Source organism: Myzus persicae, unplaced genomic scaffold (genome assembly GCF_001856785.1).
Source record: "Myzus persicae strain clone G006 unplaced genomic scaffold, MPER_G0061.0, whole genome shotgun sequence".
In the NCBI taxonomy this organism is placed as follows: domain Eukaryota; kingdom Metazoa; phylum Arthropoda; class Insecta; order Hemiptera; family Aphididae; genus Myzus; species Myzus persicae.
Window position 1 is genome coordinate 106,633 of NW_019101991.1, and position 17,367 is coordinate 123,999.

Sequence of the window (17,367 nt, forward strand, 5' to 3'; positions counted from 1 at the left end):
GAGACTTATGTTACTAAAAAAAAAAAATTGCGGAGCTCCAAAATTCAGAAATGTCTATTTGAGGCAACAATAATGCATAAAAAATTATGTTAATTATAAAAAATATGTGGATTCATAAATAGTTTACAGTTTAAAACGTTTAAAATAATACATATCGGTAGGCATTGTCCAAATAATATTGAATACAAGTACAAAAATTAAAAATGTTACTAAGAAATATAATAATAATTGAATAACTTGAATTTAATCAATACAGATAATATATACCCAGGGAGCTACAGAGCTCCTAGCCTACTCTCGCAGTTTGAGAACCGCTGTTACATTACATACAAAAGCATAATTTAAACGAATGGGGAGTGCGCCGCAAAAAAACAGTAAAACTTGAAATTTCGGACTTGACGTACACTATTATATACACGGGATGGCCAAACTTTTTTTGATTTTGAACTTCTGAGAATCGACTATTGTAAAAAAATATTGTATTTTTAATTTCAAGTCTTTTTCACTTATATTCATAATAAACATATTATTACAAATGATAAAATTGAAGTGTAAAATTATCTAAAAATGAGTGTTTCACACATTACATATCTTAATTATTTCAAAATTAATTAAAATAAATACGGTTTGCGTAGAAGTGTGTCATACACGTATCTACCTATCGTTGACCAATTAGTTAATTATCTAATCTGTGGAAGAGGTATAGTCGCTAACTGCGAAACGATGTCGATGCTTTAAATGATCATCAAAAATCGTAGCTATGTTTTATTCAGCTTTTATAGCTTTCTTGTGAATAAATACCATTTCACACAAATAGATTAATCTGAAATATTCAAATATTTAATTGTATCTACTTGATGTATAATAATAAAGTTCTAACAAAGGGGGATCGACTTTGAAAACGTTCAAATCTTCTGTTTTGCCACCCCTGCCACCTAATACATAATATTACGTAGGTACGAAATCGTCTCGGGACCCCCAGGCACACCTCTGTGGGTGATATAATCCTTCCACCCCCCCCCCCATCTCGACACCGTATTCGGTCATCGTCGGGCGGACTCGTCGGCGGACCATACACAATATATATAATATTAGCATTAGTAATACATATATGATATACGTACGTGTTTATCGTGTAATCTACCCGCTGGCCGCCGTTTTCCATCCCTGACCTGCGCGCCATTCCACTCTGCGACCAGTCCAATGTACACATAACCTATATTATACATGTAAACTACACATGTATTCGTATACACGCACTTAAGCACACATCATACGCGTACAATGACCGAGCCACAGACACATATAATGTCATAATACAATAGAATAATACGACTAGACATTGCACAGCCGACTTGACTTTAATGTCGAAGTCGGTCAAATGGCTGCAGACGGTTCCGGTCAAAGAGTTCCGCGTTAATTGAAATTCGAAACATTATCCTAGGGGCCCGGGGCTGCAGCCTCCCCCCCCCCTGACACCCTCCGAGTAGGACTCTGCTCGCACGGACCGACCCGGCCCGGCTGCAGGAATGATGATATCGCCTACTTTATGCGTCGTTACAGCTGAGACAGAGCAGGGGGCGCGACTGAAGGACCGACGCACAGCTCACGCAGCTGGTCGATGAGTATAAGGCCCACGGATGCTGGTGTAGGAAGTCAGCGGTCTAGTGGTATTGTTTAAGTCTGTGTGGATCGAGTACATTTCGACGGGGATGCGCGGCCGACCACGAAGACGATAAATCGTCGTGACATTTTCCAGCCGATTTACATATTATTATATTATTCAACTGTGAGCGCGTATAATATATCGTACGATATTGTCATGATGACTCAATAGCTATCATAGTCTATATAATATCCTCGGTATATCATATGATAAAAAAAAGTTTTACCGCCCCTGGTATATACCCGCGAGTGTGTCTGTGAGGATGTGCGTGTGTGCGTGTGTGTGTGTGTGTATATTGACTACTATAATACAATATATATTTTGAGGATATTGGAAGTGAAAACGGAAAAGCGACGCTCGTCCGTCTGTCGCTGGGTCGGGTGTTAAATTTAGAACCGTTGACTAAATCCGGCTCGTGCAACGGTATATGCCGATGTCTAAAAGCGGATACCTTCGTATGCTGTTTGACGTATTGGAATAAACGTCCAGAGATGAACATTTCAACACCCGCCTATATCGTATTATATGTTATTCGTATATTTTTTTTTTCATTCTACGAGGGGTACTATACCACCACAATCGTATACACGTGTGTGAATAGGTACGTATGTATATATAAAAACACATCACTGCATCAGACGTCGCCAGTCGACGGTACGCTATCGCAGCCCTTATAATATTAGTTCATGGGCAGAGTGATTTCGATTCAAATTTTTCTGAAGACATTATGTAGGTACAACAATAATATAATTGTTTTTTTTTCTCCAAATTTCGAATACGGCGGCTTTGCTGCTAAAAAATAATACGCGAATAGAATAGGCGTATAGGTTTAATCAAATCCGGAAAACCGTACATTTTATTGCATCTGCTACCCCTCCCCTGCAGGCACCCGTTCCGATCGAATGGTGTATTTATAGAACGTAAATAGATGTCGGTCGTGAATCCGATCGAATTCATCAATTGATAACGGTCAAAATAGCTGTAATATCGCGTAACCATAGTTTTTAATATTTATGTGGGTGCCTGCAGTGTAAGTCATTGTTGTTGTGAACGAAATGAATCGATTTCAAGTGCGTTATCGAGAAAAACCGGAGCCGAAGAGACGACCTTTTTTTCGGCCAACATTCATTAATTAGTCCGTTATTACTTTACATACACCATCGGACGTAGTGGGATTACATAGTGTTCGCACCGTGTGCAAGTCATGGCCGTTGCAGTCTTTCGCAAGACGCGTAATATGATAATATATTGTGCATACAGAGTGCGATGATCACCGCTTATCATAATAAATCACGGGTACCGGTGGCAACCAGTGGCGTGTAATATAATCGCTTAGAGTACTGCAACAGCACATGTATATTATATAGGTACAGACCGAAAGTGTAAATTGCACCCACATATAGGTACGCGAAAATTACCATCACGTATTTATACTGCACACTGTGCACCCACATATATATATATATATATGTATATACGTATTGCGTAACTACGGGATTTGGCGGTTACTGGTTAATGTATTTAAAAACGAAAAAACACAATATTTTTTTTTAAATAATTTAATTAAGATAATATTTTAAAACCGCGAATAATGTAACGCACACCGTAGTATTCGATTGGTTTTACAAATCGAAAACCTGCAGCCGGAAATAAGTCTCGTTTGGACACAACAACAATAATATTATTGTTATAAAATATTCACTCGCCTGAATCATACGACGCATAATATTATGTAAAGCGTGAAAAAAGTATATAGGTGACATCAAAATGTAAAATTTGTGTGTTCGTGTTTAGAGTGCGTGTCAAGGAATAAAAATAAAAATTGCTCAGTAGGCGCACGCTGTAATTCAACAATAACAAAAATATAATAATAATGATTATGGAATAATTGTTTGATATACAAGTCAAAACTATTCTTCAAGCGTAGCTGCTATTTTTCCAATAATCTGTTCAACTGCCTATTTGGTCTGCTTGTTATCAAACGCTTTAGCAGTTCGTTTATTATTATATTATTGAACGCGTTTTAATAGCGATTCGTATTTATTTTTGTCCCACCCCCGCGCGATTTCGTCTGTCATAATATTTATTTTTTGCTACACAACAATATATGTTTAATGCGTCGGAACGATTTACTAAATTACAGTTTTATTGTTTGTTTTGCGGTATAGATCACGTGGACCGACGGCTCCGGCACAGCGATCGCCGAGGGCTTTGAGACGTACGTCGAGGCCATGGAGGCTGAGAGCAAACGGTTTACAACCAAGTCCATTTTGAAAATCGTACCGAAAATGGAACACCACAACACGTCAATATGGTGTCAGGCGCACAACTCGGCTGTTGACAAAAAGTTACAAACGAAAATCCATTTGTACGTCAAATTCGCTCCGAAGGTTAGTACTTGGCCAAACCGCACATTTATAATTTATTTTAATATATATATAGGGCGATTCGCCAAGCCGTATTCTCACCACCAACATCACAATATATACCCACGTCCGTTAATGAGTTTTAATTTTTGAAATTATTATGAAACAAGTTTATTATAATATCCAACAGCGCATATTTCCAAGTACTCGGAAATTATTTATGATTATATTATTATCGAGGGTGTTTATAATATTATTGTGTCTGCGGCATGGTGCAAACTTTTATCCATCATCAAACTGTTTCTTTTTTCCAAACCCAAATACTCGATCAAGTATATTTTAGTTTCAAGTTATTCTATTTTACCACAAGGATTAAAGAAGTCTGTTGGAAATCAGAATGTATTATATTATAAATTGGTATAGTTTTTGAACTACAATGGGATTATACATACGAGACTAAGTGAATCGGTCATATTTATTCAAATAATAACACGACCCGGATAGTTCGCAACAAAATATGAAATCTATTCGATGTTTTATGTACATAACCCTGAATATCTACAATATAATAAGCTCAAACATTCGTATATTGCAATCTTAATAGGGACATGAAGTAGGTCAGTAGGATTATAACTTATAAACTATTCGATAGTTGAATTTTCGATTTAGATGTATTAAAATTTTCGGAAAATTAGTATGCTTATAGAAATCTTTAGTGATGAAGAAAATGTATACAATTTCTGGAAAATCGTGTTTAGGAAGAACATTAAAGTGTAGTTGACTCAAAAATCTTAGAAATCTACAAGTGTTACCGCTTAGCGGTAGGAGGGGAAGGGGAGCAGTATAGTCATCTACAGTCAGTCAGTCAGGAAAAGTTCTTTTGTATTATATTTAATAAATATTATATAGATATCATATGATTGTACCTAGCTATTGATATATTTTCGCGAAACGTATTTCGAGACGACTTTGTATTATTGCTGTTTGTATACATTATTTTTTTTTTTTTTTGCATTTCGAGAAAACATTTCGGCAGCGCCAAGCTCGTGGCTTGATAGAACATAATAATATAATATATTATACGATGTACATCAAAATGGATGTATTGTTATATATTATATCAATGATCTATTCACTATTGTTACGAGCAAATGTGCACTATTATTGTAATCTCGAGAGGTTCGAGAAAAACGTTATGCTCTCAAATGCCCGTCGGCGGCGCAGGGACCGTCTCTTGCACAAGCACGCATTAATTTATACATGTAGAAGGGCAGAACAATACGGATAAGGTGTATGAAACATCTTTACGAGCATATCGTACGAAATATAATTCATAAATAGGTACGTGTGTACAGGTGTGGGTATATGTATACCGTCAGGGGTGTTAAAGCGCAGCTCTAAATAATTTTCCCCGAAACGGCACCAACTAATAAAGTTTATTATTATTTTTCTACGCACTCGCTCCTCACGCCCCACACCATTGCCGACAACACTACCCACACCGACAATATATGGTAGGTAGGTATACTACTAGCTAGTACTTACGTTTAACGTTTCACATAATATACTGTTTGTATAATGCAGTACTTCTGTATACATATATAATGTTTATTAAAAAAATATTGTAATCGCGCACATATGTAGGTACAGGGTGTTTCGTTTACATCGAGAACCGGACAACATCTTCTGAAATGTAATAGACATTCGTAATTATTAATCATATAAGTACATAAATCATTTATTTTCATTTCAATTCTTAATTTCAATTGTATAATCATTTTATTCAGATTAAACAAAAGTCAAAAGTATTTGTGGCCTTATGATTTTCTGAGACATTAGTGTCTACTTCACGATAAAATATGATGACTTGTTGTGTGACACAATACGTGTCTTGCACCTAATAAATTCTGTTCTAAGCTGGCTATAATATCATTTCACATAGTAATTCAAGTATACAATTTACAATACGATTCATTCTACTCCCAACACTTTTTTTCGGAACAGTAATTATTAAAAGTAAGTGGGCTTTTTTTAGAAATTACATTTTTGAAAACTAAGTATGGCACAAAACACAACTGCAACCCTAGCATCATATTTTGTAACTGAGTTATTATCACTTGTTTGTTGGTGAAACCACTGTAAACTTTTAAGTGTATATTATACAAGTATTGAATATCGATTGAACGGTTTTTTAAAAAAATGTATATTAACAATTTGAACTTCGGATAGAGAGTAGAATTTCGGATCACTGATTTTGATTCGCCCACTTATCACGAGTGTTCTTGTCTGACGGCTAAACTTAACCGCTTATTATACTAGCACAAAAACTTTTCATAATTCTCAAGAATACATAAAAACACCTTTAGATTATATAAAACTATAAGTATAATAATAATGTGGGCTGGTATCAAACACTTGTATCAACTGATACAAGGGTAAACAATGTAGTAGAAATAATATCGTGTAATTTATATATATATATAGATTATTTTTCAAATAACGAGTACTTACCTAAGTTCATCTTGGTTAAAAGAAACACCCCTACACGTTGTGTGATAATTTCAGGAAACCTATAGATTTTCTGCCTCTTGAAATACCGCCATAATTCTATCAAAATATAATATTCCATCCACCAACTGTCGATCGAAAACCAATAGCAAAACGATCGAATTATATACATATATCACATAATGAATTACTAATACGGGTATTCAGTAAGTACGTATTATGATCATAGGACCTATATTGCATATGCTGTTGTACACGCAACTGTCAGTTATATGGCACAAACAGTATACCTATCTACCGTTTCAAAAGACCTGATAAAAATCGTCGTTTTTGGAATTAATTAAAAATATTTTTTTTCTATCTACAACGCTGCTACTATATACAAGAGGCGAAACGAATGCAGATCGTCGTGTATATACGTACCTATGCGCTTATTGTATGGTGGTACGTTTTTTTTTTTTTTTTTTATCAGAGATTTAATTAATTTACGATTCATATATAACGCGGTGTTTGTATAAATAAATATATATATACACGTTTATCTTAAAAAATAAAATAAAAAATGATTCGAGATACAAATACAAATGCAAATTATATTTATACAAGTTTCTGTCGAGAGATCTGAAACTAATTAAAACACTTAATACCGTACGGCCGTTTATGAATTATACGAAGAAATTAAACTTTCTTGGGAATACATTTAAATTTTAACTGTTTAATATTATAATGTATACATATACATTATGCAAACACACATTTATACAGGGTGCGTATTTTATAGTGAATCTATCAATTTTCTAAAAACACAAGTTTAAATTTTCTTGTAGTATATATTTTTGTTATAAAAACATTATTTGGTAACAAAAATGATCGATTCGGATATTTTGTCTTTTATTTTTTGAGCGTTTTCTATTTATGTTGTACATTTTAAAACGAGACTTTGTTCTTAAAGTTTAGAAACAATAATAACTTGTAGTCCCATGCATATGTTGCTGTAAATGCCCAATTACTAGGTAAAGCTATAGGTTTTACTAGTTAATTCTAGGATTTATTGTTTGTACTCAGTAAAAACTGTAAATTATAAATTTATTTGGGCTTCTTCTAAACCCGTTGTAGGTATAAGTCCTATGATGTACAAATAAAGTTAGTAAAAGTGGACTAATAGAAAAAAAATTATAATTATATTATAATAGTATTGAAATTCTTATTAAAAAAAAAAATGTATTTTAAAAATATACAATTATTGTTATTAGTTAGTATAAAAGCTGATTAACACACAACTCAATGGTCAATCGAAAGAGCTAATCAAGAAATCGTCATTAAAAGTAACATATCACTAACTCTCAGAAATTTGTTTTAATATTATAAAATTTGAATTTTTTTATAGTGATAGGTACTTCGTAACTTGTGTATTTATCAGCTTTTACTAACTCAATTTGCAAAATTCTGGGATGTACACAACGTGTTTAGTAAAAACCTCTGATAAAATTATGGTTTTTAGCTCTTATACTGAGTACAAACAGTAAATCCTAGCATTAACTAGTAAAACCTTGCATTTCGGTAACAAACATGCATAATATATATATTGTGGCCATTCAACAATTCTCCAAAAGGGCAATTTGTACGTCGGACATCAAGTTATCACAAGGTCGCCAACCTCTAACCCAGTCCCAAAAAGCTAGTAGAGTAACGGGGATTTTGTTCGAGTTTCAAAACACGTAATATGGGAATAAAATCATACGTCTTTAATAATAATAAATAAAACTCTATGTATAGTAAGAAAAGGATTTTTATTTTATTTTTAAAGCCGAGAAAGCTGAACGGCATAAAACTCGGACTAAGAAAAATAGGTAGAGTGCAAAAGGAAAAATCAGTGTACCCCGTCATCGACTATATAGTCAATGAGTGTAAATAATAATAATAAAAAATCATAATACAACAAAACCTCTAGTAGACGCCGAGGTACACATTACATAATATACACAGTAAAAATAAAGATTTAAGTACCAGCCGGACTTACACATTACTATACAAATAAAAAAAAAACACACTCATCATCTGATGTGTTATTTGCCAACCGACGACGGTAAACCACCATGGCAGCGATTCGGTGGACCTCACTCCGTGTTTGTGCGCTTACAAAATATAAAATAAAGCTAGTGAGAAAACTTGTGATCGGTCGCCGGAGACGTCCGTCCAGTCGGGGAAAAGGAAAAAGAAGAAAACGAAATATGTCCTGTGTGCGATAAAGTAAACGGATAGCGGCGATTATCGTCACGGCCTAGGACTTCCTCGCGGACAACGGCTGCGGCGTCTGTGCCAAGGATGTATCCTGTATAACGGCAAGACAAACATATTGTGTGTGCTTAAGATATATATTATGTAAAAGCGCTAGTATCCGATGTGAATAATCGGAGGAAAAAACAGAATTTGCATTACACGTGACAATATTTATTAAATTATAATGACAAAAATATTGTCTATTTAAAATCGTCGTTTTTTTTTTTAAAACATCCTCGTAGATGTGCGACAGCTAAACGTCGCAAACTTCATACACGTCTATCTGCATATAGTCACAATATTACATAATAATCATGATTGCCATAAAATATAATATTACACGGTTTTCGTATACTTAAAAACATTATGTATAATAATAGTGTAGTATATAATCTTAATATATATAAATCTCGTGTCACAATGTTTGTCCTCAATGGACTCCTAAACCACTTAACCGATTTTGATAAAATTTTTTACTCCGCGTGTAATTTGGTCCAACTTAAAAGATAGGATAGTTTTTATTTCAAATTTTTTAATACATTAAATATTTTAATTAATTTTTTTATAAATTTAAAATTTATTATTATTATTATTATTATTTTTATTTTTTATTTTTTATATATTTTTATTTTTTTTAATATTATTATTTTATATATTTAATACTAGCTGTATATTATATATAATACGATTGATTAATATACGCGATAAAATCACTTTCTGTACATTATATTTTTGGCTAAACGCTGTTCAGTAAACATTTATCGGGTATAATATTATGCGCAAACAGTTTTTTTTCTGATCGTACGGTCAGATATAGCGCAACGTGTGCAATCAATCAGATATTCGGTTCGATTAAAAAAAGCATCGCGGCGGTATATTTCATTTTGAGATAATTATTAAATCATGTAATATTATATAGATCGAAAGTAAAACAGCGTCCAAATGATTTTCAGGTGGGAACCTATATATACCTAATACCTATAGATACATTATGATATTGTGTATATTATTTTTTCTCGTCGAAATACTTTAGTGATCCGGACAGGAGAGAAAAACAAAAATTGCGACTATAATTAAAATAACTACTACTTATCGGATCGTTTCAACGACGACGACGTAGGTACTTAGTTTAATATTATTTATTCAATTAAAGAATTTAGAAATTAAATCGTCCCCGAAACGAAGTAAAAATATATATAGGTATCGTGTATAATTGCAGCCAATGCTCGTGACTCGGCGATTTACGATTTACGACTGCAACGAATACCTATACAATAAATATATAGAAGCAACGATCCGAAAAACCGGGAGTCGATCAAGTTTTTTACTGACACGATTTTATCATGACAATTTACCACCCTAACCTACCAGATGTAATATTCACAGGGATTACTTTTGTGACCAGACAGTTATTTAATCCGCACATTTGTTTGTTTATTGAAAATATATTTTTTAATCATAATTTCAAGTTCTTATTTGACAGAACATTTTATATTTGTCAAGGTGTACCAGATACCTACCTTTATATTACTTTTTTAAATAACAATGTAAATTGCATATTCAAATATATGAAGATGAAGTTATTTATATAATATCATTTGTTAGCGTACTTTTATTTTGTTTTCATATTTAATACAATATTATAATTGCATGAATATAATAACAAATAAATGTTTATTAAATTCGAAATTTCACCTTTCACCTTAAGTATAATATTAAATATAATACGTATAACATTTTATTTTAGAACTTTAGTCACTTCTGTTTTTGATACCCAAATAATAATAACTACTTTAACAACTTACCTAATTATTCGTCTTACAGGATTTCAAAGCGAATTTACTCGTCTACCAACTTTAACAACTGCTGACTTAAAAACTAAAATCATTTTATTTGCATGGCTACAAATACACAATTTTTAATTATATTTTCAAGACCGTTAATTGGAATAAAATTCGTGTACAAGTTTTTATTCCATCAAAAAAATTATTTTTAGCGTCTGAAAACATTTCTAAATTTGTGTGAAATAAAAAAACAATCGTAAACATTACAGTATATATTGCAGTACATAATAATATGTAGTACACAAAATATCGTAACATTAATTTATAATAAAGATTATTAATAATATACAGCAGGCATTTCAAACTCAAAATTATTGCTAGAAAAGATGTATTGAATAGGTACAGTAAGTTTACTGTGTGGGCTGCACCCTGCACATCATAACGATTTATCGAAAATAAAACATTTTTGGTTTTATTCATTACTTAGTATAGTATAATATACAAAATACTTGTTAAATTATACAGTTTATCAGAAAATAGGACAGAAAAGTGACATTATGTATACCTCTGACCAACATAGTTGTGACACGAAAGGGAAGTTGTACGTTTTTTTTCCAATCAATTGTTGAATAATATTGCTATCCACGCTGCATAAAAAAAAAAGCCGAGGGCCGCGTGTTTGACATGTCAGGTATACGTTGTAACATGAACTAATAAAGTACCTTGTTCCAACCGAATTGCTACGTTTTTTGGAAGATTAAATGCAGTTCGATCTTACCAAATTTATACGTATAGGCACCTAGTTTATATAGGTTTAGTACGTATACTACGAGTACACATAAATCGATTTATAAAGTCTTTTGCGGTTTCTGAAAATCAGTAAAACAACCAACGAACAGGGCTTATAACTAATTAGTGCAGTGTAGACTAATAATTATTGTGTGTATATTCAGGGTGCAGTATTACGATGGTTATAAGACATATTTTTTAATGTAAAATTGTTAGATCTTCACGGTGATACGGCTCAATATAATATATTTATATATATATACATTTGGGAACAATAACATTTCGACACGTTGCTGTTGCATCTGTTTTTATGGACATTCACGCGTTCGACTGAGTTAATAAATTGGGCCCAAGTGACCGATGTAATTTAGACGGGTAAAAAAAGAGATGTTGTTCTCAAGTTTCTTGTCATTTTCATCCGAAAAACTCGTTTTGGATTTTTTTTTCACGTCGATGAGTATCAGTACCGTGGTCGCTGCCGAAGACGCGTTCGTTAATTATTTTCCAAAAACTAGCTTTATAATTTATTATATTATGTTTTGTATTTTATCACTCTCGAGTATTTAAAATATAATAATAATATGTAATACTATGATAGCTGCTATGTAAACTACTGTTTCACACAACTTCCAACGAGTATATTCACAGATATAATATAAACGAAAAAATCGTGCTTGTAATGCATATATTATTATTGTATTGGGTTTTTAATTTTAAGACGATATATTATAATATAATGGTATACAAGTTAAGACTTGTGCGTGACTAATAACCTAGAACGTTTTGCTGTAGCAGTATAATGCGTGTATAAGATGACAGATCGATGATAGTTCGATATGAAAGCCCTATATACGTATGCTGGTTGCTGATATATTCGATTTCACAAATTGTTTGCCGTTTCAATCTTCACGGCAGGTTTTTGACTTATATAGTGATGTTTAACAAATAACTTAGTAACGTGAAAATGTTCAATGGTTGTCGATCTGCAGTATTGTATACTTTACTTAATGTTGCGAAAAATAGGTAAATGCTGAAAAAAAAACACCATTTCAATGTAAACAAGTTGTACAAGTATTACGTCATACAAACGACAATATTACTATTAAATGTATCACTCATAACAATACAGTCGCAGGTCTCTGACGTCTGACAAATTAAAGGAATAGTATAGGTGTCTAATAAAAAAAAAAAACAAAAAAATGGAAATTTGTAAAAATGTACAATAATCAACGCGTGTATAAATAATACATGTGTAAAATAAATATTATTATTTAGTTATTTCTGATTCGTTATCATCATCACGTGACGACGAATTCACACGAGTCACTCGGCTTAATTATACAATACATATACCCAAACATTTACATATTAAAAAATCGACGCTTCGAACTGATATAAATTATCACAAGCGACGGCGAGACACTATACTATACCTAATTCGATTCGACTTCTTCTCGGTCAACGATTGTATTTTTCTCTCTCTCTCACACAAACCTCCAACGTGCACCTATATAACGCCATCCGCAGCAGATATATAGACACGGCACGACTACAACACGAGATACTCGCGTTTGTCGAAAACCACCGCGAATCGTACAGTCGGTCGATATAAATTGATTTTTACGACATTATATTATTATGTACCTGTACGCCATGATATATACGCACGTATATTATGTTCCCGGGATCCGCCCATCAAGCACACAGCAGCAGCGAAATGTGCTTAGGTCGACGTGTGTCGGTTAGGTCGGAGCACCGGTCGCCGAGCTGCTGCTGTGGTATCGTCATGGGCAGGAAATAAACACCCATTTGGTTAATCGAAAAATAGAAATAAATAAAAAGTCCAAGCCCCCGTGTGCGATAGGAATCATAAATCGTACAAGCTTTTTTAAATTACTACATAATAATATTATTAGGTATATTACCTTCGCCTGGCTACTATTATTATTATTATTATTATTATTATTATTATTATTATTATTTTAACGCGTGTGTGACGTGTGTATAACGTGTACAGTGTACAATATAATATACTGTATATTATACTCGTATTTATTAATAATAAACCGACAGAAGAAAAAAACTGAGTTACCAGGCCGAACCGCATAATACTCGTCGTCGTCGGTTTCATTACGATATTAAATGTACAACAATCGATGTTGCGCTCTGTTCGAGTGTTTCTATTTCTATTTCTATAATATATTATTTAATATTTGTTTATGTATATATGTATATATATGTGTGTATGTGTGTGTGTGTGTGTGTGTGTATGTGATGGCCGTTTGTGTGTTGTATATATATATGATATTTTTGATGTTGGTCTGTGAATAAAATATGTATTTTAGGGTTCTCTTTTTTTCATTTGTTGTGGAATTAAAAGTTCGATAAAAATGAATTACTAATAATATTATAGGTACCGGCTACTGTTGAGTCGTGTGCATCTTTATACAAACAATTCTATTATTTGCATATTTGAGGATTTGAGCATGATTTTTCATTATATAATGCATTTAAATATAGTTTGTGTGACGTACAACTTTTACATTTTAAGTACCAAAAATAATTGTTTTGTCTTTTCTGGAACGTTTTGTTAATTTTTAGTGAAGAAAGAAAGAAGTACATGGTTATTGTAAGTTTTTTTTTAGTTTTTAATGCATTAAAATCACAGCCCTGCAGTAATACTGCAAACAATAAATATTACATATTATGTGTGTAACATTTACACGTTTGTAGTGTAATATTATTTAATATGTTCCTATATTGTATTTAATTTATGCAGGAAATGTTTATTTAAACACACATATAGCAAATATTTAGCGTAGAAACTGTAAGATCTAAGGTGGTTTCAAACAAATTTAAATAATGATTGTTAATTGTTATAGGCCGTGTTATTATATGATGATAGAATATCGGCGAGGACACAAAAATTCGAAATGTGTGTTTTATTTTATCATTTTTATTATTTCCAATTTTATCGAATTTTGAGATGCACACATTAATGCATTATTATACCTTTTTTCTCAAACACCTGTTTTCGATTAACCGCCAGCATTTTTCTACTAAACGTTGTACTTCTTACAATGCTCATAGTTTAAAATTCAAAGGGTTACGAAAAGGTTCGAATTTTGTTTTTTCTTTCTTTTACAAAAGCACCTTCTATTTTTTTTGTATCGTAAATCTCGTTTATCGTCAACCTCAGAGTATTTTGTAGGACCGATCGCGATGATGGTATTATGGACTATTATCAGGGTACCCCCCTTCCGCCATATTATAATACAAGTGATAGTTCGTTATAGTTGAATTGTGCAACCGTATTCCTAAAATAAACTCACCTACAGCTGCCTCTACATGATTAAAATATATAAAAATAACTGTACGTTTGTAACGTTATTAAGATACATTTAATTAGAGAAAAAATAACCATCACCACGACGATGCACAGTCCCCGATATGAACTTGTTCACATTATTTTTTACGGGGCTACATATAAAAACGATCGTCATCCACACACTGCATAGACCCTCCGATGAGATTTGACAAAAAATAAAATAGTAATAACCACACTACATGCCGTTGAATTACCGAATTCCAAGCTACAAAATAATATGCGCATAAGGAGTGAAATCAGACGTTTCTCAGTTGACATGTTTTGTTTTTTTTTTTGGCAATTTTTCAGGTACTTAATATCGCATTCTGCCGTTCTAGCCACGGCAAGTATACATCGGTTAATCGTGTATATAAAATCAATCTGATGCAATATAATATAATACTATATATTTAGCACGTCAAAACTATTTTTTCAGTATACCAGGTTTTTATCAAAATTTGTTTTATTACTATACTTATTAAATATGTAATTAGAATTCTAATTTATATATCTTCATATATATGGTATACTTTTCAATGTGACGTGTCGGTTTTTTGCGCCCTATTGCAGGCAGCTAAAAAATATTACTGAAAATGTATACGGTCGTGGCGTATGTGTCATGTTTAATTTAAATGCAATAATAAATCGCGTCGAATACAAGTCAAAATATTGTACGAGGACGTTGATGGCTGACATTTCCGTAGTCTCGGAAACACGCTATATAAGCCCCCTACGAATGTTTCAATACGCCGCAGCTCGCCTAGCCAAAATGTTGTCGTGTTTTTATACGATAATTCATTCCAAAAATATTACCCTCCACTCACTTGCGTACATTCATAACGGATCGCCGATTAGAATCATGGTGTATAGTCAGAACAGTGCGTTTTATAATATTATTATATTGTACAGCGAGTTCCACATATTCGATGACGGTGGTGAAAGGAATTTCGACCGATATCGACTGTCAATATTTTGATTTTCCAACTAAAAATATAATTCCAATTCAGGTTTTACAATCACCTATGATTTTAAAAATTCATCGATCACGTTGAATTTAACACATTCAAAAAAACACATAACACATAACACGGAACACGGTATCCGGTATCCGGTATGATGAGACTACTCTGAGACATATATGGGACACCCGAGACCCTCGCGTTATAATGGCGTTTTGTTGCCAAACGTTTGCAGTCTCCGTGCGGTATTATAGGTGGTGCAGTCCGGTACACTTGTAAACTACCCCGTCATACTATATTTCATAAAGGTGAAATTAGGGGGAGGGCCTGCCCCCCTAGCTCTTTAATCATATTTTAGTTTAAAATACCAACTATCGGAATTTGTGTCGCTGGTACAATTATCTAGCCCCCGAGGAAAAATGCTGCTACAGCTGTGCTTGTGTGCTATTGTAAGGGTGTCGTCGCGTTTTTAATACACACATGAACTACTCTCGTCTAAAAAGTCAGTGCACCGGGACATATACTATATTAATACGCACAACGTACCCACCTAATACAGTAATACTTGACGGTAAACCGGAAGTCACGTTGGCCACCATTCATAATATGATATATATATATATAGGGCGTATCTGAAGGGCTTAACAATAATTATTCGTTTAAATCGCAATTCTGAAAATCCACTAAATCGATTCAACCTGTACGTACCTGTGTGCACGCGGATCACCACCTGATCGTACCCATAATAATGATATTATACTTAACACCCTATATATGTTCGCGGACAAGTGGAAGGCACACCGTTCGCCATACGCACTGCGCCATGTGCGACCACCTAACCACCACGAGTACGCCAATCACATATATCGTGTATACTTGCCATCACGATACAATATAATAATATATGGTTCGTTATACGCTCGCGCACACACACAAAGGTGCTCGTGGTAACGGGCGCAATAATTAATCTGGGTTATCCTATTGCGGATTCAGAGAAAATGTTGACTTATCGACGCTCGTAATCGCGTTAAATTATTACCAAACACTGCACCTCGCGTACACGAGTATAACGCACTCACACGCACACACACACGCACACACACACACACACACACACACACACACACACACACACACACACGCGTGGTCTATGTATATTGTATATTATGCACAAGTGCCGAGTTGCGCACTGTACCATGCATCGTATACCGGTGCACTGCACTTTATACCGTGATATACACGTGTATTTTGACTATTATGAACTTGTGTGTACACAACACACTATGTGTCTCAGTACAACAACATTGAACTGCAGCGTCAGTGCAGTCTCCTGTTTACATTATACCTAACGACTCTGCAAGCGTAAAAAAATTAACGACCTTAAATAGAGAGAAAATAGAACACGAATTAAGACGGCAGTACGACGATGAAATATAGTTTCGACGAAACTCGCAGCATTCGCCCCGTCGTCGTTGCTGTTTAAAAATAATCTCCGAGCATTATTGGAGTTGACGGTTGTAGCGCGTCGAACACATTCACGATGCTCGGGGCTTAGCTGTTTCCGGCAAAATTGAAAGGGGTTCAATATTCCAGTTTCCACCAATTTAACTGTTAGCCCTGTATTATTTATTAATCTATATTCAATGAA

At 33.6% G+C, this 17,367-nt stretch overlaps 1 protein-coding gene across 1 annotated transcript in view; it reads left to right on the forward strand.

The window, feature by feature from the left end:
• LOC111030944 (irregular chiasm C-roughest protein) overlaps nt 1-17,367 on the forward strand; it is a 196,604-nt gene that overhangs the window by 90,340 nt on the left and 88,897 nt on the right. Inside the window, exon 3 of the mRNA XM_022310686.1 lies at nt 3,835-4,056. Within this exon, the coding sequence (XP_022166378.1) occupies nt 3,835-4,056 (222 nt within the window). The remainder of the gene's footprint in view (nt 1-3,834; nt 4,057-17,367) is intronic.